The sequence below is a fragment of the Colias philodice genome, chromosome 3 (assembly GCF_061535455.1).
Source record: "Colias philodice isolate Cphi_HAF_F1 chromosome 3, ilColPhil1 Martin Lab GWU primary, whole genome shotgun sequence".
Classification (NCBI taxonomy): domain Eukaryota; kingdom Metazoa; phylum Arthropoda; class Insecta; order Lepidoptera; family Pieridae; genus Colias; species Colias philodice.
In genome coordinates this window covers 9,302,767-9,327,455 of record NC_143088.1, presented here as the reverse complement: position 1 = coordinate 9,327,455, position 24,689 = coordinate 9,302,767, and the positions used below count along the sequence as shown (strand labels likewise).

At 31.3% G+C, this 24,689-nt stretch overlaps 1 protein-coding gene across 1 annotated transcript in view; it reads left to right on the top strand.

Moving 5' to 3' along the window:
• LOC149489904 (uncharacterized) overlaps nt 1-24,689 on the top strand; it is a 97,326-nt gene that overhangs the window by 57,040 nt on the left and 15,597 nt on the right. The window contains exon 2 of the mRNA XM_089714674.1: nt 17,490-17,687. Within this exon, the coding sequence (XP_089570800.1) occupies nt 17,490-17,687 (198 nt within the window). The remainder of the gene's footprint in view (nt 1-17,489; nt 17,688-24,689) is intronic.

The window sequence follows — 24,689 nt, the reverse complement described above, 5'->3', positions numbered from 1 at the left end:
AAGATGTAATTATTCGTAAAGAGTTGAGAAATGCGGTGAGTTGGTATTTTATAATGACATAGTTAGACAAGATTTTGTATTGATGGATTTCTATGAGGTAAAAGTGATGGAAAAAAGATATTGAACAATAAATTATCGGTTTATTCATTTTATTTTGATTTATTGCTCTATATCACCTCTACTACTGTGTAAACCAACCAAAAATATCTTCATCATCATCATCATCATCAGCCCATATACGTTCCCAAATCCCAATGCTGGGACACGGGCCTCCTATGAGGGTACAGGCCATAATCCACCACGCTGGCCAAGTGCGTGTTGGCGGATGACACATGTCATCGAACTTTTTAATTCTTCGACATGTCGGTTTCCTCACGATGTTTTTCCTTCACCGTTCGAGCAGTGGTGATGTTACAACATGCGCAGATAAATTGAAAAATCAATTTATTTCCTGCGCGCTCGCCTGGTTTCGAACCCCGGACTTATCGATTCGAAGTCCGAGACCACTGAGCCACCACTGCCTGTATATAGTGTTTAAATAATATCCACCAAAAATATAGTGTTTAAATAATATCAAGTCTATTAACATCTAAAATTATTTTATAAAATATGCCCTTGTTATTTTAAATAATTTCATTTCCCCTGCAATTGCAATGCAAATAGTTCTGTTAAAGGAAACAATTCTAAACAAGTTTGCGTGCGAATATAAACGCTAAATACAAATGCCACTGCACGAATGATTCAAGTTCCTGTTGTATTTGATTATGTGACAAATTAAAGTGCATTATTTCAACATTTGTTCAACATTGTACACTTTCACCTACACGCTCACCGCGCGATAATTTGTTGAGGTAATATAGATTGATGTGGATAATCTGTTGTATATTTTCAATAGGATTTCATACAATCAACACTAATATTATATAGAGGAAAGATTAGATTTTTTTGTTTGTTTGTATTAAATACATTTAGAGAAATATAGTTAACTTTATAGTACGTAGCTAATAAAAATAGAGCACCGGAAATAGACGAATGACATATACATATATCTAAAATAATAAGATAAGATAGATTTGTTTGCTTTTTCACTAGAAATCTAATAAATCGGTTCTTAGGAATTTACTATAAACCTTGATGATAAACATAGATATAGTTACTGCAGCAATATATTTAAGTTTGGATTATTACAAATAAACACATATAAAATTTTGAAATAGTTTCTAGAAAACAGTTTTCCTAACAAGAAATTATTTACTATGCATGTTACATAAAGACCCAATTTATCTTCATTACACAAACGATTATAGGATGCACAAGCTTCTAACATAATGTTGCCTCGCCTAACTACCTACGCTATTAACAGAATAGCGTAAAATATTCTCAAGAAATAAATTGTATGTATTTTCAAACAAAAAGCCAGGGAGAAGAAAAAGCAACACTATCAATAAATAAAGGCGTGTTATGAGTTATGACGCATTGTTGGTTGTGACTGGCGGCTGATCAAAACAATTGCTTATTGTTCTAAATACTTGGTTACTTCGCAGTCTTGGATAAGATGCATATCATGGTAGGGAACTAAGCGGACATTTGCATTTTCCTGTAATTGTAGAAGTTTATTGAGAAAATAAACAAGTAGAGTCATCTCTTCATCTTCATTTTGTGATTAAATATTTATTGGGCATTAAAGTTTTGTAAACCTAAGAACTTAAGCATTCAAAGTAACATATTATATATGTTAGCAAATCAAAATATAGAATATCTTGTATGGTAGTTCATGTGTAATAGAGAACATGCTGTCATTCCAGTTTCTCCTATCTAATCTTTTGAAACATGTTAAAACACGTTTTATTATTAATTGTCACGGTGAAAAGTGTAACCTTACAAACTTCTTAAAGCATTGAAAGCAACAAACTGAAAAGCGAAATACTCTACGGGACATAAAAATAGAAGAGAAAACTGTAGTAACTGTGTCTCAGCTTCGCTTGTTTCAACTGTGGTAAAAATTGCCTACGCTACTCAGTTAGGATGTAGCTTTCTAATTGTATAAGAATATTTAAAATCGATTAACTATTTGAGTTGAATATTAAGGGACAAACGAAAACAAAACTTTCCTCATATCCTTAAGGCTGCAGTCTAGCAAAATTGCGTTTTCAACAAGTTATTTGACATTTTTTTCCCGGCTAATGAAATGATAAACTGAATTTTTTTTTCTTGTTTATCAATTAGTGTTATATACGCAATGCGCGTGAATTTTTTCACATTTATAAAGTTACTTTATGTTACCTTAATCAGGCCTTCAAGATAAGTCTATTTCCCCCAAAGACATTTCGAGCTAAGTTTGTGCACTCACTACGTTGCAACCGATTACAATTTACACAATCTGATCAGCGCATTATTATCCTTATATAGTCGTTATTAAAAACTGCTGAACACAATTGCCGAAAAACTTATGATTTTCTTAATTAGAACGTTATAAATTCATTAAATTTCCCATTTTTTGCCTTACAAAATCTATTGATAAATACTGCTAAAAGTTATTTTTTCCATTAATTTATTCGAGTTGGTTGAAGACCAATGAGTATTAATCCTTTAAAAAATTTTTTTTTTGAATTTTGATAATTTTTAAATATTAAAAAAAAGTGTGTGCGTGTAACCTTTACGCGCGATTGAAGTAAAACTTCTTTGGCGTTGACGACATATATCACTGAAATGATTAAATATTAACTTAAATAAATAAATATTATATTATAATTTAATTACTTATATTTATTATTCATGTGCTTTACAAAGATTATTTAAATGTTATATTAATATTATTCATTCGAAACAGGTAATTGAATGTCATAATAATTTCTTACGTACGAAATTATAGGTTTGTGGTAACTATAATGTGAAACATAAATTTTACTCTCTAAATTTGCTACTTTTCTTGAAAATACAGCATCTATCGTTGTACCGAAACGCGTTGTTGAATTAAGTCGAGAAGTATTCATAGATAAATCAAATTTTTCTTCTAAAAAAAAATCAATTAACGGCTGAGATTCCTGAGAGCGAAAATTAACATTAAAATCTCCAGTTAGAATCATCGGTAATTCATGATAATTACTATTTAAAAGTCGAGAACCTTCAATTGTGAAGTGAAGTAATTGCTGATGAATAAATTTTATGATATTTGTCAGGCTAGTATTTGTAGAAATATAAATAACAACGATAATCACAGGTTGGTCATTCGTATTAACACATCGAACCAAGGCGATGTCACCAATTTGTGAAACCTCATCGGAAATTTGTGATAATATCGTTTGTGAAATATTTTGAATTGGTGTTACATTGTTCAGTGTATCTGTAGATGAATGATATACAGCTACTCCACCAGCAGTTGAGTTGGGTCGGTTGTATTGGGTAACGCAATAAAAATTTTCAATAAGAATTTGTTCGTCATTTTTCATCCAAGTTTCGGAAAATAACAGCAATGTGGACCTTTTTAATACTTTATCATTCAGATCAGAAACATGAGCACGTAAACTTTGGCAGTTGAAGGAAAATAGTGTAATGTTACTCTCATTTACAAGGTTATATAATTCTTCCTGTTGTGTTATTAGGCGAGAATTTGAAAGTCTTTCAAATTCACACTGTAAATCAACTATTCCCCCTGGACGCTTTCTTCCATGATAAAATTTGTTGTCATCGGTGTTTGAGACAATGAACAATCCATTTATATCAGTTACTCGTGATAATGCTACATATAACAGCTGCTGACTGTGACTTTTATTGTATTCATAAACGATTTGATCAAAAGTACCACCTTGAGACTTATGTATTGTAAGCGCACAAGCAGATACTAATGGAAAGTGATTTCTCTTTGCAAATATTGTCTTATTTCTATTCATTGGTACAGATGACGATCTTCATAAAATTGGGACTGCTGTTCTACTAATGTTTAGAGTTTGAATATGATGGGCAGCTTTTTTCCTAATTTTCTCTCCTATCTTACCAGGAAACTCAAGCCATAAGCGTATGATGTTATCACTGTCATCACGTTCAATATACACTAACTTTCCAACACAACCGTTGGCTAAGCCATCAGATACATCAATATTGGTTGTAATAATGTAAAATTTGTTAAGAACTAATATGATTTCATAAGGCGATCCTCCTGTATCAATAACTGACATTTTATGAAATTGTTGGCGTACATATGCTTCTTGTTCAACTGAATGACAACCTATATACATATCTGTTGCTATGGATACTACTTTGTCTTCAGCAATATTTAAAATAGATTGATTATAATCCGCAACATGTTTATTTTTATTTTTAATTTACTTATTTTAAAAGTAATAAATAAACAAGTAAGTATATTTAGAGATTTTCAAAAAATTTTGCAATTTAAAATAATGTTTTTAAAACTGTTGAATTTTTCATTCACTTTGCTATTCACAATTGATCCGTTTGAAAATTTGAAAATAAATAATCCTAATTGATTATGATATTTGCCACTAGCTGGCGTATAAGTCAAGAAGCGTGTAGTATATGACATATACTTACAACCAATCAGAATTATTATTTTTAAATGGCGGAAACTACACAGACTATAGTAAGCGTTACTTCCGTCAGAAAAAAAATCTGAGTTACTCCCTAGTCGCGCCTAAAGAAGTTTTACTTCAAAAATATTTAAAATAATTAGGAAAAATCCTAGCGAATTTCTTCAGTCGCGCTCCTTGGGCCGGAGCGTTCTGACGTGTGCTCTACGCTCGATTTTCCTTCATACCGAAGTGAAAGTTGCTCTACTTCATTAAATTTAATATTTTTGTTAATTGATTATTTTTATCTTAGTTTTGTGCAAATATTCGTATTTTTAAACATTTGATTTCGATATGGAAAATAAACGAAAAAAATACGCGTGTAACAAAAAACTAGAAAAAAAAATTATCTTCGAACATAAAGTTAATGAAACCAAATAGATTGCAAAGGCGATTGGCAACAATTTCTTTATTTTACGGGGTGTCAGTAAAGGGATGTATATTTCTTTAAAACTAAAGTAAGCTCATAAATTTTCTTATAATATAATTTTTTTGAAGTTCCAAAAATGTTTATTTTTCGTTTGAGAAATACGAAATATAATATAAACTTGTATTGAGAACTTGAACTTCCCAAGTTCATCCGGGGAAATCCCCATACGGGGAAAATGATTTGTTTACTCCAAAATTGATCCGAGGTGTTTTAATTTTTTCTTCTAGTCATTTTCAACGTAGCGGCATGTTGTTTGATTATTAATTTTGTAACTTAAATACAGGATGTTGGTTTTATATTCTGATCTTACAGACGCGCTGACAAATTTAGTCCGCCATTTCTAGTTTAGTCTACCAACTCTAAGTACCAATATTAAAACGAATGGATTGTCATCACATCATCAAAACGCAGATGTAATGGAAGATCACAACAACATAGAAAATTCAGTGGGTGTTGAGAACTAAACAAACACAAGTAACAGAGACGCGAAGAATAAAAAAAAGAGGACGAAAACGATAATTCGTTGTTGCTTTCCCTTTTCGACGTATTGTTAGGGTACATCACCAATCTGCAAAAAACAAAACTGATGATTCCCAATTGCTGATTAAAAATGAAAAACAAATAATCGACAACAGTGGTGAAAATTTGCTGATCACAATGAAACATCCTTCAGTGGTAGCAGATTTACTCATTTCAAATGTATCGGTGAACAGCGTAAAGGAGAGGAGGACAGGAAAACATTATGAATGTGGATGGTGGATTGTATACAGGGTGTAATCGATAAGTATGTGCAGGCGATTATGACGTTATTATTGCAGGTATCAAAAAACTTAAAACTGATATCGAAATAACTTTACCTAATGAGCAAAATGACAATAATAACTTTTTAAAAGTATAACGAGAAATATCTAAAAAATTTACTTTATACACTCCCATATCAAAAAGGGAAAATGGGACTAGTAGAAGTTAAATGTCTAATTCCGGCAAAAGACATGAATGCGGAAGATGCGGTTAAAAAAAAATTAATATTTGAAATACAATGCAAAAAATAACACTTTTGTCATAGATAAGAATCATGACTATTTTTTCTAAATTCAGGGACAACTAAACGTTGCAGAAGCAGAAGTCTGCTTATTTGCTGTTTGGACTGGAGTGAATAATTCGTTAAAAATATAATATATAAAAAAGTATGTAACGTTTAGGCAAAATAAAATGATGGACCATTATCAAGATTTTACATAAATTGCCTACTGTCAGAATTGATTGATTCGAGACTTCAGCATTCGATGCCCATCAAGGACCCATCCTATATCATTCAAGCGATTGAAAAAAAAGAGATAAATCCAGTGCAACCGATAAAGCATCAGAATGCTAGCAAAAGATTTATTAGGTTTATCAATATAAATCTATATATTACACATAATATAATAAATCTGTAGAAGACGCGAAGACTGACATCCGCGCGGACGGAGTCGCGGGCGGAAGCTAGTCAGAAATAAATATCTTTTGTTTTCATTTAACACAAACATTACATTTTTTTATTATATACAAAATTTGTTTATCCGTTTTATTAGTTAAACTGAACAACTTTCACTAAGAAACTTAGGTCGAAAAAAATGTATAGAGTTCTGCATTTTGTATGGAAAGCTTATTTTTTTTTATATTTCGTCCAAATTTCTTTGTAAAAGTTGATCAGTTATATAAACATGAAGTTAAGATATCAATAGAAAGTATTCGCAAATTTTGTGTACTGATAAAAAAAAATCACCCGGTGTAATTTTCACGAAAATTGTTTCAAATTGTCATTTTTGGTACTTATTACGAATATTAAATTATGCATACGAATGATTTAATTTTTAAAAATTAAGTGGAGCAATTTTCCCTTAGTACATTTGTATTATTTACATATAGGATGACAGGATGCATTTGTTTGCACTACTAGACCAAGCCCTTAAGTGACATTTGCATAACAATTTCGAATTTTGCATACAGATAAAACAATAATTTCAGAATATCGCATGCATATTTCAGTCTTCATTATTAACACGTCAATCGAACGTTGTTCATACTAATTAGAGTTCATTATAGCGTGCTTAGAGCAACAAACTGAGCAAAGCAACGAAATCAGTTTGGTTCGTTACTGTGCTATATTTGGCACCTTTGAAATATTCGAAACACGCTGGCTATCCTCGCTCTCGCCCATTGAAAAAAGAACTACAAAACGTATAAATAGCATAAAATAAATTGCCCTCTATCTTCATCTAAAAGGGTTTACAGTTTACACTAAATGGGGTACCTTATCCTTTTTTCTTGGAAAGATAATACTGTTTCAGATTTGTTACGCCTATTGAATTGTTTGCAATTTTGTATGTAACCTACACCTACACTTATGACTTACTACGTAATACTTTTAGAATATTACTAACCTCATATTGTATACATACTATACAATATGTACTTCCTTCAATACTAGCATATTTATGTAAAAACGGAAAATAGTTAAACAATTATTTACATTTTAATATAACCTATAGAATTGTATAAAGAAAAAAATGAACACAATTTGGTTTTTATAAATTTATCTAAAGCATTCACGACATTAATACGTCACTACATATTCTAAATCACAAGAACATTTGAGTTCAACAACAATATCAAATGTCGTAACTCGTAAGCATATATTTAGAATACGCAGTGTGAAAGACTAGCACTTAGTTCAGGAAACAGATCGCACAACAATAGCATCACGTCCGACTCCCGACTCCTTTCTTCAATTCAGCGTCATTAATCCCACACCAACTTTTCATTCTTTTATCCGCAATTGTGGTTAGAATTACTAAAGAAATTTGCTGCATTTGATTCTAAGAAACACGAAAGTAGGTATATGAATCTTGAAATATAATTAGCTTATGAATAGATTGCAGAATGAGTAATTTACGTAATATTAGCATGTGCATGTTTAAAATTAACGATTTATTTTTATTCCACGGGCGTTTGTTTCGGGAAAATATCATAAAGAGAGGTACGGTAGCATTAAATTCAATACAAAGCCCTTTTACCTCGCATCAAAAAATCGTTCTGTATTCAGCATAAATTTTACTAAACCAGTGGCTTCGCGTATCGGCGAAGCGATGTGTTGTACGATATTTTAAATGATTTTATGTAGTAAATTACATGAATATATTTTAATTTTTTGTTAATTGTTACATTGTAATGCCATATTTAGGGGCGCGATAAATGCTACCTGGGATATATACTAGGTAGATACATACATACCTTCACATACTTTCATAACCAGTTTCTATTTTCCAAAGAATTTTATTTTGATTTCCCATAAAACGATCGTGTACATTAATTAAAAATATGTTCATCAAATTAATATGTTAATTACCAAGCGAAACTTTCATATCATCTAGTCGACGTTAACCAAACACCATAAATAGCTTTTCTATTAACACGATTATTAACGAGAATATTCTATAGAGTCCACATCATCATCAATCATACAAATTGTTCGACTTTCCTCGTTTAATGAAACTTCCTTTTAACGTAACCCTTCCGTATGAAATGGTTTTGCAATCAAAATTGATTATACATGCTCCACGTGCGTACGCAGCCTCCATGAAAGTAGAGATTTGACGGGGAAATAATTTTCTGTTAGACGTTTTAAGTAGAACGAGACATTTTATAAGTGTTTGCCAGGTTTTCTTGGAACTGTTAATGATTGCCAAATATATTTTATAAATACAGGGGTAAGAAATTTCTATTAAACTTACTTTATTCTACTGTATAATTTGTAAATGGTGAAATGTTAATAATAACATTGTAGGTACACAATATAAATATTATGTTTATTTGTTTAAATTGTTTTATGACCGTATAAAAGTTTGCTTTTACAAAATACATTATCGTCACCTCGTTTAAGTTCTCAGTACGCAGTCGTTTTGTTTCAATTTAGGGAGCGCTTAAATCATTTTGACATAAAATACATTCTATTTTTAAAATTCAGAACGGCCAGACCAATGCGTAAAAATGCGCTTGATAAATTTAACTTGATACTTTCGAACGACGGTTACAAATTTGTTCTAAATTGAGATCAAATACCGCTTCTGGCGCCGTTTATTGATTTACTATCCTTGGCACTCACACAAGAGACAGGACACATCAGGACGAGGCATGGCTTCCGAAGCTGCGTCTTTTATATTGACAATATATTGTATTTTGTAAACACGGCTACAGATTTATTAGTGTGGGCTTAAACATTGTTACCTAAAAGGATATAAATGTTAGTATCTTGTTTGTCATTCTTCTTCATTATAATATAAACTTTTGTAGATTGCTATGTAATATATGAAATTCATTTACTATTATTATTATTAATCTATGAAGTAAAAACAACTCAAAAATACAAAATATATGAACAATTGTAGAGACACTATTCAACGCATTTGAAGCATTTTCACATGTACTTATAATTTTCAGGCATATATGTAGGTACATAACACATTTCAACTTCTTGTTCACCTGAAAATTATTGTCCTTTCAGCCTTATTGATAGTGTATGGAAAAAATAAAAATAACCAGACTGAATTAATGAATTAACGTCTTGTCTTCGTAAAAAGTCTTGAATGACATTAAAATAAAAATGATGATACTGTGAGGTATATACACACATAACGCATTCTATTTATTATTAAATGCAGTCACTAGACATATCGCAGACGGCTGCATTCAAAATGGCGGGCGATCAATGGTTTCCATGGAAACGCGTCAGACTCTCAGCTGGTCTGAAACTGCTGAAACCAAAACAAACGTATAACAGCGTTCAGAGAGAGACGGCCAATCGAACACGGCAGTGTCCTTAAGTGTAAATAAAGACGGAAGATCGTAGCGACTTCAAAGTGACACTTTTTACAAATTAAATTAATAAAAGCTCTCCGGGTTTATTACGTTGAAAATTTTCTGTAACTTGTTGACCCTTTTCAATTTAAAAGACTTTTAATATAAAAATGTACAATTATAAAAACCTTCGACATTACTTACAATTAATATTTTATCTGGCAACTTTATTTTGATAACCATCCTGTGTATTCAACCCTAAAATAGATTCCACGTTCATCGGAAAATCAGCTTTATTTATTCAGAAATTATTGGAAACGAAAAAATATGTAATTCTTTTACATACATATTACCGATTTACGAAATATCTAAAATATCACGCCTACCCAACACCAAATAATATAATCAAAGGATGCTTAGTTGAATTTTATCTGAAGAAAAATCGTCGTAAAAAGAAAACTAAATTACGAAGCGAAAATTGATTTTCCAGTGTAGGTACAATTACGTTACCGTAATTTTTGACAATTTTAATTACTTTGACAATTTGTAAAAATAATTAAGTTTAAGCCAGACAGTCTTTCTCGAGCAACTAACTTCATCAAAGCAACCACAATTTATAAACTTAGCACCATTTATTATCCTTAGAAGTTGTGATATTGCACGCCTCATAAGCGAAGCGTTGAGGTGGGTACTACTGTCACTTCGCGCAAAACATCTGATTTTTCAAACTTAAAATGTCTTTATGTATCATACATTGCACTTGTAAGATAATACATACACACACATATTAAGAAAAAACACTATTTTTAACGTTCATGATATTTTTGATATCATTTTTGTTATTTAAACTAGTTAAAAAACAGTTTAAAAAAGTTCTGTCTTGGACGTCCGTGTGTCTGTATGTGCGGATCCTTTTTCTTGTTAACACGATAGCGACCGAAATACTTTACTAATCGAGTCTTTTTTTTTCTCTTACGCTTGAGTATGCTCAGGAATAGAACCCTTTCATTTTTCAGGGTCTGATTCGATGTGGTTTAATTGTTATTAAATAAACAAAAATAATAATTAATAAATATTTATTAAAAAAAAATTAAGAGGCGTGCACTTTTGGATTTTCCAAATTATTTGAAACTTGGGTTGAATATTTGAAACTTGGGTTTTGCTTAGTAATAGAGAGAATATTATACTTTTAAAGTGTGAGTTGTATGCATTTGTAGCTCTATGATATAATTTAGTCGACCTTTTTCTAGCTAAAAGAAGAACATGAAAAATCAATACGATGAAATGTTATTTAACAAATGTTTAGCATAAGATATTTTTATGACAATACTCAAAGCCTCGTATTTACATCGTTTAGGAAAAATTTATATCCACGCAGTAAACGGTAGGCGTAAGTCTCCAAATGTGGCTATATCCCATCAAGTTCCGATCACGTTTACACGTTAAATCCATCAAAGCATGTCGGGCAATGCCGTTTCCCAATTTGGCGTGGAGGAGAAGCGTACGCGCGCTATTTATAAAGCTTGGTCGCCGCCCCGCGCCGCTAAGGCTGATAATTATAGACTCGGGAATATCGCGAATTGTACACTACGATACCGAATAATTAAAGGTTGGACACAGTTCCATCATAGAAAAGTTGCAATTCGAAGAAACTGTTAATAGTCAGTTTCGGTAGGTAGGTACACGTGCTTTCGATGTTTTTAGATTTTTAATAGATTAGATAATTGACCAAGAGAACTGATAATAGACAATCGCATTGCTATTAGAGCATTTACAACATATTTTGCTTAAGCAAACATTAATTAATTTATAAGTATGCAAGCAAAGATTTTGTGCAATTCAATTTGATTTTATTTCCGCATTCTAGCATTGCATAAATTCCTTAGATGCCCGAGTTATTGGTGTATACTGTATATACTCTGTTAATATTACTGCAAGTAATTAGTTAATATAAATATTTTATGAAAATTCCTGAACACTTCAAGGACACTTCATTTAGGTCAGTATATTTTGTGCCGAACAGCGTGAGCAAGCGCTCAGCACTTTCGTAGATATTGCTAAGTTTCCTACTTAGGATAAGCCTAAATTAAAAACAACAAAGATTTCTTAACGACGAAGTGTCTCGACGAGATTACTTCGCGCTTCTTATCTCGAAAAATACAAGTTTCATTATCTTCACAACTTAACCTATTTATAATCGTAAACTTGGGCAATGTTTGAAACAAATTAGGTTACGGTGTTAGGCTAAATTTGTACCCGATTTACGAATTTATTATTTAACGCCGTACATTTTTGTTTTACGAGTTTCTTCTGCCTTCTGTTGTTATTTGATGTTTTAAACTACATTTCAAGATAGGAGATGGATTAGGAACTCAGTTTTTCGTGTTATTGTAAATGTTTTGTTGTTACCAACAGCTGGTAACAAACATTTAGAGTTCTCTCAGTTGCAATTACATATTATAATATCTAGGCAAAAACAATGTAAGGTTTAGTCAATGTATGGAGTAGGTAAAGTTTTGGTTATTATAATTGAATTAATTAAAAGTGTTTCTAATGCCCAATGAGTAGATAATCTTCTTACGTCGTACACCGCATAATATATTGTTGGAGTAACTACTGCAACCTAAGAAGCAAAGGTTTCAAATCCTTTTAAACACCATACTTATTCCATAATACGATTAGGAACTTACTGCGTTATTTTACCTAGTTAAACTTAACGTGGTTTAATAAATCCTTGCTCTTATAAAATATGAATGAAATCTTACCAAATAACAGATGAAAATGTCTTCCATTAATCACTTTAAACCTCGAAGTGTCCAAGTAACAAATTTGCATAGCAGTTTTGAAAGTCAGTGTAATTTCGGGTTAGTCTTAACGCCTAATAAATTATATTTATGTTCGTTAAATCTGAACTTAAGCTATGAAAGATATTTGAAATTTTATAACCTTTCAGGATAAAAATTTTTTTGTTCCTTTTTAATAAAAATTTACCATGTTCTAGATATGTTTATCATAAGCTAAACTTTCTGGCTTCTAACATTGTATTGTGTAGAGCAGTCCCAGGATATTGTCACGTATTAAACACTAAGAACGACTTAATTCTATCACGCCCATTACATTTACAGTCTTGGCTTTATATCCACTTATTGCCTTCTTATGTCTTCTTAGATTCTATATTTCCAGATACTCAACAAAGAATTAAGGTTAGGTTGTGTTAATAGAATACGGAATAGCATTGAAAGTGTTTGAATGGATTTACTTCATTTAAACCGATTTCAATAGATTTGTGTCTGAACGACTCCGATTTATTTGAATGAAGTTTCCAAATGATTGTTATTTCCCAAATCGTTTGACTATTAAACCCGTGTATTTTCCAATGAAACATTGGAATTAAATAAATTAACTGTTTGGTATTTCAAGTTCATTGATGTGTCAATCGCATTGATCCTCTGTTGTTTTCATTTAACAATTTATATTTATACAGCTATATGTAGTATAAGGATACAAATAATCGCATTTTATTTAAACATCTCTATTTCTACAATAATGCATTTGTTATTTGCAATATAGTATAGATGTCGTGGCCATATCGTAGATTTGCTCATTTCATGAAATGGCCAATTTAGTTTGGCCAGATCGTTAAATCGTCAACGTTTCACGATTTGGTCATCCACATTTGGCCAGATCGATTATCTGGCTATCTGGCTAACGTGGATGGCCATTTCACGAAATGCGACCATTTTTGTTTCTTTTTTAGAAAGCGATTCGCTTCTGGCACTCGCCGGCCGCTGCCGCGGCACGCTCGCTTTGCTCGCTCGGCTCGTGCGTTGTTTATTAAAGTCTAACCAAACCTAACCTAACTGTTTTCTATTGAAAAAACCATTCGCTTCTGGTATTCGCCGGCGCTACCGCGGCACTAACTTAAATTACAATAAACAAGTTCTTATTTTTTAATCGTGAAACGTTGACGATTTAACGATCTGATCAAACTATGTTGACCATTTCATGAAATGAGCAAATCTACGGTATGGCCACGAGTGACCCACGACATATACATATATTTTATAATATTGTGTCCTTTATTATTTGAATTAATTTCTTTCTATCGCAGAATCTCAGGTACCATATGAAACTATTGACTTCATTAGCTAAATTGTGACAATGTAACTTTCAAACAATTAAGTGAGATCCTTACCTAAAATGAACCGTAAATAATATTTCCACATTCTTAAAACATACTTTTTAAATACGGATTGTTTTTACGCGCAGCTCTTAAGTGGTTATCCCCTTGAAAGGCATACCTACAATTATAGTATCTATTTATGGTTTTACTCCGCAGTCTATAAAACACAATCATTGTAATGAGCACGATATTTACACCTACGACTGCGGATCAATTTCAAATTTCCAACTTCAGTGTAAGCTGAGAACAAGGTTTTAATTGCGGTATTAATCAATGGTTCACAAAAGTCATGTGACCGAAATGGATACGACAGTAATCTTTGACCATTCAAGTTTTAGATATATTTTTTTTGAGTAGGAAGTTTTTTTAGTATAAAAATATATACATAGTTTAAACTCATAGGATGCTCGTGTCCCAGCAGTGGGAACGTATATGGGCTGATGATGATTGATGATACATAATTTTGAATCGTAGTAAAATTTATGTACCAAAAACTAACATACAAGTGAGCAGCTGATTCACAAAAGCAAAGGAGTGATAGTATCGTCATCATAACATAAATAAAGCTCTAGCGCGAAATTATAAAGCACATCGCTTATTTCTATATATTCACTAAACTCATCTATAATATTACACAATTTTTATAGTACAATATTACTTACATGATATATTGAATTTCACCTATAAATATGAGTATAGGGTGTTGTTAATTTTTAGGCCAAGGAGAGCGGAACGAATATGCGTCAATAATATTGCTTGATAGACGTGGTCTAACGACCGGCGGCGATAAAAAGGCAATATCAGTGGATTATGTAAATGGACACAGTAGCATTACTCTTGAAGCTATGAGCTGGAAAAGATGGAGACGTAATGTACCTAATATCTAGGATGTAGAGTTAATGTAAAGAACATATTGTTAAACCATTAGGTATAGATAGTTATGTCATTGGAATTATTCAAATGCTCACAATATAATATTTTAAAGGGGATTAAAGTTTATGTTGAGTTTGCAATTCTACTAATATTATAAATGCGTAAGCTTGTGAGGATGGATGTCTGAGTATGTGTATGTATGTTTGTTGAAATTTGGTATATAGGTAGCTGAAGGCCCAGAATAACACATAGGCTTTTTATCCCCAAAATCCCACGGTAACGGGAACTGTGCGGGTTCTTCTTGACTACGCGGGCGAAGCCGCTAGCGGAAAGTACAGTATAGATTAAGAAGCTCCTGAAACCCCTTTTTCTTTTGAAGGCTTATTTGATAAAAGTGTTGTATGCTATGACTCGATTGCATGTATTTATGCGGTGCCGAAACAATTGAAATATGACTATTATCCAAACATATCGTGATCCTTACTAAAGCGTGTGTTTGTATTGCGTGGGAGCCGTTTAGTAACACACAAATATAATTCGTTAATTCCCACAAATATTAAATGTATCATAGAGTGCGAGTACAAAATGAGTGCAATTCGAAAGTTAATAAAATATTATTTGAAAAGACGGAAAATAGGGAAAATAAAAAGATCGTTTGATGACATGGAAACTAAGTATTTTATCTACAATGAAAAAATATAAGAGGTAATCAATAAAGTGAATTCTGAGGATGAAATACATAGATACAATAAATCTTTACGCATTTCATAAAATAAAACTTTTTTCAATTTTTATTTATTTTCATTTTATATTAAACTAGCTGCTCCGCGCGGTTTCACCCCCGTGGCTCCACCCCTGTTGGTCGTAGCGTGATGATATATAGCCTATAACCTTCCTCGATAAATGGGCTATCTAACACCGAAAGAATTTTTCAAATCGGACCAGTAGTTCCCGAGATTAGCGCGTTCAAACAAACAAACAAACAAACTCTTCAGCTTTATAATATTAGTATAGATAGTCAAATAGTCCTTCCATTTTCACAGAGGACGTTTCTATTAATGTTAGATTTCGACCTTACCTATATCATGAAACATGATTCTGAACAATTAACTGAGCTGCTCCCAATTCCCACTCGTCTGAATCCACGCCTACACGTTTATTTATATCAGCTATATTCAAAATACTCTTCGCAAAACATTGCTGTATTATTGTACTTACGATTGTGATTCACAAATACATTTCTACCAGAATCTTTGTATGCAATTCGGTTTTCTTAAATGTTTCATCTAAAATGCGCTTTAATCATGTGAAGCTGGTTAGCTTCTCTGAGAATCATCAATTCACATACCTAGTTCAGAATTTGTATATTTAAACCTAAATAGGTTTAATAACCTAATAGAATATAATATTTAGGTTTAAATATATAAATTCTGAACTATGTGAATTGGAGTTTGTATATGAACTAAAATGGTTAAATGGTAATAGGTATTAGTGCGGTAATCCGTAATAGTATTACACATATGTGTTTTGAAAACATGCCTGAAAAATAAATTAGCCTCTAAGTAATACACGTAAATTACATTTCCACAATGAGTTTAATCCTAAATAACTTTTATTATTTCACCACGAAAGTCAACAATATTATTGTCCGAATTAACACAAGTGACCTTTTTGTGTGGATTTTAGCTCATAAGGTCGCTAAACGATTTGTAAAGTTTACTTATTTAGTCTGCAATCAAAATTTTATAGCTTTAGTGGTGAGAGTACAAAACGGCGCTGTAGATCATAAAGACACTAATTTACGAAGAACAAAACAAAACAGTTAAGTAAATTTAGTTTAAAATAATTGAAGACTAAAATAAAATTTTAATTGAATCTATAGTCTTAAGTCGATCTGCATACAAAGATTAACAATCCAACATCCGAAGAATTGTTTTCATTATTCAAAAGAGCGGTTTTGTTGTTTTATCTAAATACTTCTTTGCATTTAATAAATAGCATGTAATTAACATTAGCATTTAGCATTCACATCCAGTCTGTTTAGTGATGGGGTATGTCTGCGATTCAGTTTAAAACGAATGCGTTCATTCAAGCAGAAAATGGTCGGAAAAGTCTCTGCAGAAATTGTTTAGGTACTTATTTTCATATGTATACTAGCGGTCCGCCCCGGCTTCGCCCGTGGTACATAATTACGTTTTCTCTACATAAGAACCATCCTCGTACTTCAAGGAATATAATAAAAAAAGAATTATCGAAATCGGTTCAGCCGTTCTCGAGTTATGCGCTTACCAACACATTTTGCGATTCATTTTTATATATAAAGAAGATTATGTATTCGTGTTTAAACGATTAATATGTACCTACAAATACATATTAATACTTATAGGTACCGTTTAAATAACGGCTCTCTCTCCCGGCTTTACATGAGTTACAGGCTGATACTAAATATAGGTAGGTACTCTAATATATTATGCTTCTTATTTATATATAAAACTTTCTCTATAATCATACATAGGGACAGACGGCAGGTTGTAGTAAGTAGTTTATTATGTAGTAAATAACGTATTTCATTTGTTTGCAGAACTACACAGCATCAACACCTTCAAAGCCGTCATCAGCGCCACCACACACGACCCTTCAGCGGTCGGTTCGCGCGGCGGGACCTTCCCGGGTCATACCGCGCTTCTACTTCCCCAAGGGACGGCCCCCGCCAGCCCATCAGCAGGATCATGCGCTGCACAAGGTCCAATCCGCCTTCGCTACATTTCCAAATAGTCAGGTAAGAATATTATTATTAATTATTCTTAATAGATAAACAACAGCAAAATAGTAATTAAACGATCCATTCTACAGTGAACTTTAAAGTACGAAAGTTGTGAATAGTCCGAAACTTTAAATCGTTGTTTGAGTGAATCATTCATAAAATATCGTTGGTGAATGTTGAGGATTAAGAAGAAACGTTTTTATGAACTAAATTTTAAATTTATATTTAGCATCTAACTTGAGATTGAATATAATATGATCTCGTTTACCTACTTACTAAATAGAGAAAATTATGAAGTACAATATTTATCAAACACACAAACAAAAGCAAACTGCTATTACGAAAATGTGTCCATTGAATGTCCTGAGACTAAATAAATGTTCAACTTATGGTGATTTATTGAAATGTATTCACAGCATAAAATACGCGTTTGTAATTTGGATTGAGATCTTTTTGACCACCGTAAGGCACGACATGATGTATGACTTTTAGGGACAATAAATCTACACAATTCGACAAGCAAAAATATCGGCCAAACGACCTAGTATATGGCGATCGACAACCATGCCATTCCTGGCGATATTATGTGCCTCAAATTCCAGTCTTTTGGAACAACTTAAATTTCATATCGTTGCGACCCGGGGGCGTCTTTTCCCGCCCAATCGATGTTTCTGAAATTTCGTATGTCTGCAGATTATGGACTAAAAGCAATAAATATATAAAGTAAAAGGCACGTACGCAATGTACCAAACAAATCATCGATTAAAACTAGCATCTGTTAGAGAAGCCCCTAAATTATAACAATATGTCCTATTACTCTATACAATTTGGCAATACATTCAAGAATAATTATTGCGAAGACTTGCTAAATGTTCTAAACATGGTATCTAAACCTAACGTTACATAAAAATAAGATTTACAGACTTTGTACTGAATAGTCATTGAATACGTAACATTGTTAATACTCTGATTGACAGATAAAGCAGTTACATAATACTATTTGAATATAACAAATCATTTAAATGAGGCACGCCCGTGTAATATGTTTAGTATTGTGTGCAACAATATTCACTCGAAGGCCAGGATTTTTACAAATAAGGTGATAGCAACTTTTTAAACCAATAATAAACTCGAGGGTGTTTGAAACATTTCATTCTCAGATTTAAATATTCATATAATATTCAAACAAACGAAAATAAGAAAATTAAAGAAATGTTTCCGATAATTAAAAAAATAATAAATACATACCTATATGTATAATAATGCTTTAGTTTTTGTTATTATGTATATTAATTATTTAACAAAAAAACTTGCGTCTTTTAAATATATTATAGTCACGGTGAAAATTTTCCTGCATTTTACTCATGAAAGAAACTTCCATTGTTCTTGTTTTTATGTGTAAACTTGAAAGGAAATATTAAATAAAACTTTTTAAAACTTAGTGCTCTACTAGTTATGTAATCATGCCTTGTACTAATCTTGGATAGCATTAGAATTTACTATCACCTTTCATTATATAACTTAATTGGATTTAGCTGTCGAGCTATTGATATGTTATTAACTTTTTATAATATCTAAACGTTTGTAAAAGTTGTCTCTCATTAGGTAGGTAATGGAAACTTTAATTAAGAATTAGTCTTTGTTCATAAAGTCATTATTACGGAAATTAAACCAAATAAAAATAAACTTTAGTTTTTAAACTCATTTATACGTATAATGCCGACATCATTTATTAATTATTACTTTAGGATCAATTTAAAAAAAAGTTACAATTGAAGTTTATAATAAATAGTAGTCAAGAACGAAATATCAATTTCGAAATAGAAAATACAGAACCTATAATTTTAGGTTCACGTAACAAGTGTGAAATATTCAGGTACCTACTCGCGCTATAGACAAACTGCTTTAAACTAAATCTTTGAGCCTAGATTAGATTTTAAATATTAAATATCAAACTGCGATCTAAAAGTGAGGTCGCGTTTTACAGACTTTTAAGGAATTTATAAAGGTCATACGATGAGAAATAATTTACGTACGAATCATGTGCAGATATTCAAATATGTATCTCGATATTTTTATGTGTAATTACTTACATATACTTAAATATGTTCTTGAGGCTTGAGTCTCTACATTTATATCATTTTACAATTAAAATATAATAAATCAAGTACAGGTAGGGTAAGTTTTTAAAAAAGCATAAAGAGTTTTACCAAACATATTTTATCGATTAATTCAATACTAAATTCTCAACTAGATTATTATTTATTCCCGTAGATTACGCAACGTCTTATTGAAACCACGTAATTATTGTGTTTAATGATTAATGTTGCGATATGATAGAGTAAACCTCTTACATAGACTAACTTTACTTACAATTCAATGAATAAAACAATTTTTAAGAAGAAGAAAAGTTATATCAAGGCTATCTTTATAATAATAGATAACAGTAAATTGTAAAATTATGCAATTCACAAGGACTGCGTAACAAATTAGAACATTATTTTTAAGGCGCTTTATTCGTCTTGTCTAGATTCCAGACAATAGCAGAATTTATATACTTAATTTATTATTCTTATCATACGTTACTGTTATAAAAAGTATTGTGGTTTCAATATTATATTCAGTCTATTCTACAGACTACAGACGCATTGAAAATCTTTATGAATAAAACACGTTTGTTCATATTACATCGAGAATATGAAAATTTCACAATACCGCGAGACAGTTTTATGGGGCGCTTTGCATTTTTGTGCGGCTATTTCTACAGACTATTAATGTGTAAAAATAGCATCTTAAATGAATGTTTTTATGCACCATTAAACAGAAAACAAATTAGCGTTTAAAATAAAAATGAAACCCGTCGTAAATAACGTGTAGATAATGAATATTTATCAACACTAATAATTTTAATAAATAACAGCTAGTCTCTTTTAATGATTTTATATATTTTATAACATAAACTTTTTGTATCTTTTTAAGGCTGGAATAAAAACTGAAATTAATCAACAATAATTGATATAACATTTTATATTAATTAATTAAAATCAGTCTGAATAGCGAATGTTTTCAGTGTTTCATTATCCAAAAATAGATCCCTTGTTACAAAATGTAAATGATACAGATCCATATTGGAATTAAATGAGATTAAATCGACTTCAATTCCAATATTGATATAGTTAAGTAAAGCATCAGGGCAGCTTGGCTCGGCTCCAAATCATACTAACCGAGGTACCGTCTTGTTAGTCTGTGTGTTCATACGTCTAAGTACCAAAAGTACTCTTCACTGAGAGTACACCGATACTTAAACACAACGGTAACGAAATTTTCTTTACAAAAAATGTCAGTGACCTTCATTTACATGTCTATTCCATCTCAATCTTCTATTTCTTTACAACCATTCTTTTTATGTATTTAGACTTATAAATATTATGTTATATATATGTATTTAGAAAAGTTTCTGTTTAATCCTTATTTTATCAAACAAAGTTTACTTGAAGTTTTAAAATACATTTAGGTCGGTAAACAGAATTATTTCTTTTAATGAATACTAGTTTCAGACACTTCATTGAGGTTAAAATGTGGAGTTAAACTTCAGTTTAAACCTGAGAAAACATTTTAAAACACTGTTATCAATTTTTCATTTTTATTTGAAAAATATACAATTTAATTATGTATAGGTATTATAATATATAATTAAAGTGAAACTTTTATTACATCGTCTCAAACTTTTTGGTCTGTGTAGCGCATGTCGCATGTATCGCGGCTGCCGAGTAGGTATACCTACTCGGCAGCCGACCGTCACGCGACATGCGCTACACAAAGCAGTGTTCGGAACCGTTCGAACAGTTTCACTTTTACCGTGGTTTCATAAAACCACACAACATTTTTTATATAATAAATAATTATAATAAATAATTAATAATTTATTAATATACAATACATAATTTACTCTTTCTATTCAACATTATAATTCAATTAATCCGTATTGCCGCCATTTTAAAGCCGTCGTTTTTTTATGAAAAAAGGTCTACGCACATATACTTACGTTATATTACAGCCAGACAACACAAGAGTATCGTAAAAAGCTGCAAATAAAAATAACTGAAAGCCTAAGAAGCTTGAAAAGGATCCTAGCTCTCTAACGGTAAGCCTAAAAGCGAAATAATCCGATCCTATATATTTTGGATGATTAACCTTGTACCTAGGCATTTTCTTGAAATGCTCGGTCGCTTTATGAAGGCAATTTAAGCGATGAAAGCACGTTCACAGTTTATGCATTGCAGTGGCTTATGAAGGAAAATAAGAGGACGCTACTAGGATATAATAATAGGAGATAGAGAAAGTAATTAATAAAACGTTTGTTTTATGTATGAGTTTGAAAATATAATTCACAAGAAATATTTGAAAATAGTACAAATATACAACCAACAATTTTTTTTTAAATAACAGAATGAATCCCCTCTGTATAATCAATTACAATATTTTCAGAACTTTTGTTGAATGTAGCGATATGAAAAAAAGAACAATAAATTTTCAGAATTTAACACCAAATTCTTGGCACTACCGTTGAGATCGATTTAAATTGCCCAAGTTTACGATTTTGTACTAAACATCGCTGATATATTTTGGCAGCGGTAATACGTAATACAATTCATTAATTTATTATAAACAACGAAATAGACTTCAAACATAACAGATTTTAACAAAGCGCTCTATTATAATATGCTTCGGCCATGTTTGAAGATATTTAAGTCGGATAATATGTAGATATTTCAATTCCATTGCCCATAATTAGATTGGATAACAACTCATAATATATTTAATCAATTTTACGACGTAGACGTCGTTAAAGAAATGCACATACAAGAGTTAGCAAATGCTCGCCTCAGGCGCTTTAAACTTTTACTAGAGTTGGGACTTGGGAGACATAAAAAACAAAGTAACGTTGCAAAGTTTACCGAAGTAAGACCGAATAATAATAAAATTTTATAATACCTTTAAATTCAATTCCAATAATTGATGAAGGTAGATTTAAGATAAGTTCATATTTAAGTTAACAACAAAATGGAGGTAGGTATTTGTTTGTGTCATGTTTTCAAATAGGTAATGTTCATGATATTATTTCTATTGAATTTTAAAAATAAAACCTTTGTTTTCAGTTTACAGTTAAAAGTTAGTTGAAACTAGAACAATTATCGGTGTATTAAGCAAAATATTTTTTTTTTCTTGTTCCGTATCCAATACAAACCTACTTACTATTTCTGCCTGAAATTTCTTGTAAAACTTCTAAAAGAAAAAACTTTATTTGTTTGAAGAAATAATGTAATTGAACTATAAAATCCCAAAAATTTTTAAAACATCGTCAGGATAATAACATAATTGTTTGTGGGTCTGCCATTAAAGGCTTGCTATTACAACGACCCCATTTCGATTCGCCATAATATTTAGGTTGAAGGCACAAAACAACCACCAAAGTGTCGACATGACTTGTGTTTTTCTGTTTACTTTCTCACTTATTGCTCTTAAAGCTTTAAAAGATATTGCATACTTTTAGTAAGTGCTTTTTATTTATTATGCATTAAATTCGATTTCATAAGAATTATACAAATTTTGTAAAAAAATCACGGTGAAACGAAAGATTTTAGAGGCTGTGCTATTATCGCAATCGGTAAAGTATAAATAGGTTATATATTATGTATGTTTTTAGCTTCTAATTTTGTGCTATGCTATTCATATTTTTTTGACTTAACTGTAAATTCTATTTTTTTTATTAGAAAAGCCATAATACAAGCCATATTTCTTTACTTACCAATCGGGAAGACTAACTTGATAATGAGCCTCGGATTTAATGAGCTATAAATTAGATTGATTAGATGAAAAAACATCCAACTAAAGCAACATCGTTAAGCAAATCCATATTTAGTCACATTAAGAATTCTTAATTGTACAAAGAAACAATCTCTTACGCTACATCGATTGAAAGCGGTTTAAAAACCCATCAAAACTTTCCTGTTACGTTAGGACTTAACAGCTTATGGATATTACGACTCACTCCGGTTTCTATTTTGTTACAATATCAATATCAACATTACATTGATGTAATTATTGTTCTGAAGCTTTGATCTGCGCATTAGTATCTATTTGCTCACTTACAATGATTCCCTTATGGAAATTGAATTATTAGTTCCTAGTTAACAGGGAACATTAATCAATATTAAATTATGTAAAATTACCACAAAAATTACCTATCTATCATACTTAGATTTGACTACTCAAATAACTCTTAAATGATCCGAATATTTACTAGTACCTACATGGATAAGTTTTAAGGATTCGTCTTTATTATATTATTAGGTTAATAAATAATACGTTGTATTCTGAATCCAAATGATAATTAATGTTTTACTTTGACTTTATATTTCAGTACTATTTATTTCATTTATATATTGAGGAACAAGACCATGAAAATTTAAAACATCAGAAGTTTAGTTACGAAACCTAAAGCATACAAATTGGATCATATTCTGTTAAAACAAAAATCGCCGAGCATAGATCTTATACAGACTAGTGTCATAAAAGCACTTGAACCACTTTCCATCGTTGCACAAGTGTATCGGTCTGTCAAAGATATAGTCCTCTATAAATAGGCTAGTTACACCGACGTGACCTACTTCCGCAGGTCGATAACCCCGAACAGGCTTGGGGTGAAGATTTAGCACAGACAATCAGAAAGGGCGGCGCGAAAAAGTTGCAATCGCAATCACACATACACGTCCTAGTAAATACTAAATGCGTAGTAGTGTGTTGTGGGAGGTTGACTCGCGGTGTAGGTGTAGTGGGCAATATTGTAGTACGAGTATGTTCTGTTGTTTTACTTAATCAATATTTGAGCAAACTTATTATGAGGAAAATTGAATTTATTTTCGACCGACCGCAACGCGACGTTCACAAAAACGACGAAGCGTATGAACATGTTTTTAATGATACTTTATTAGAAGTTTACCAACAGAAGAATAC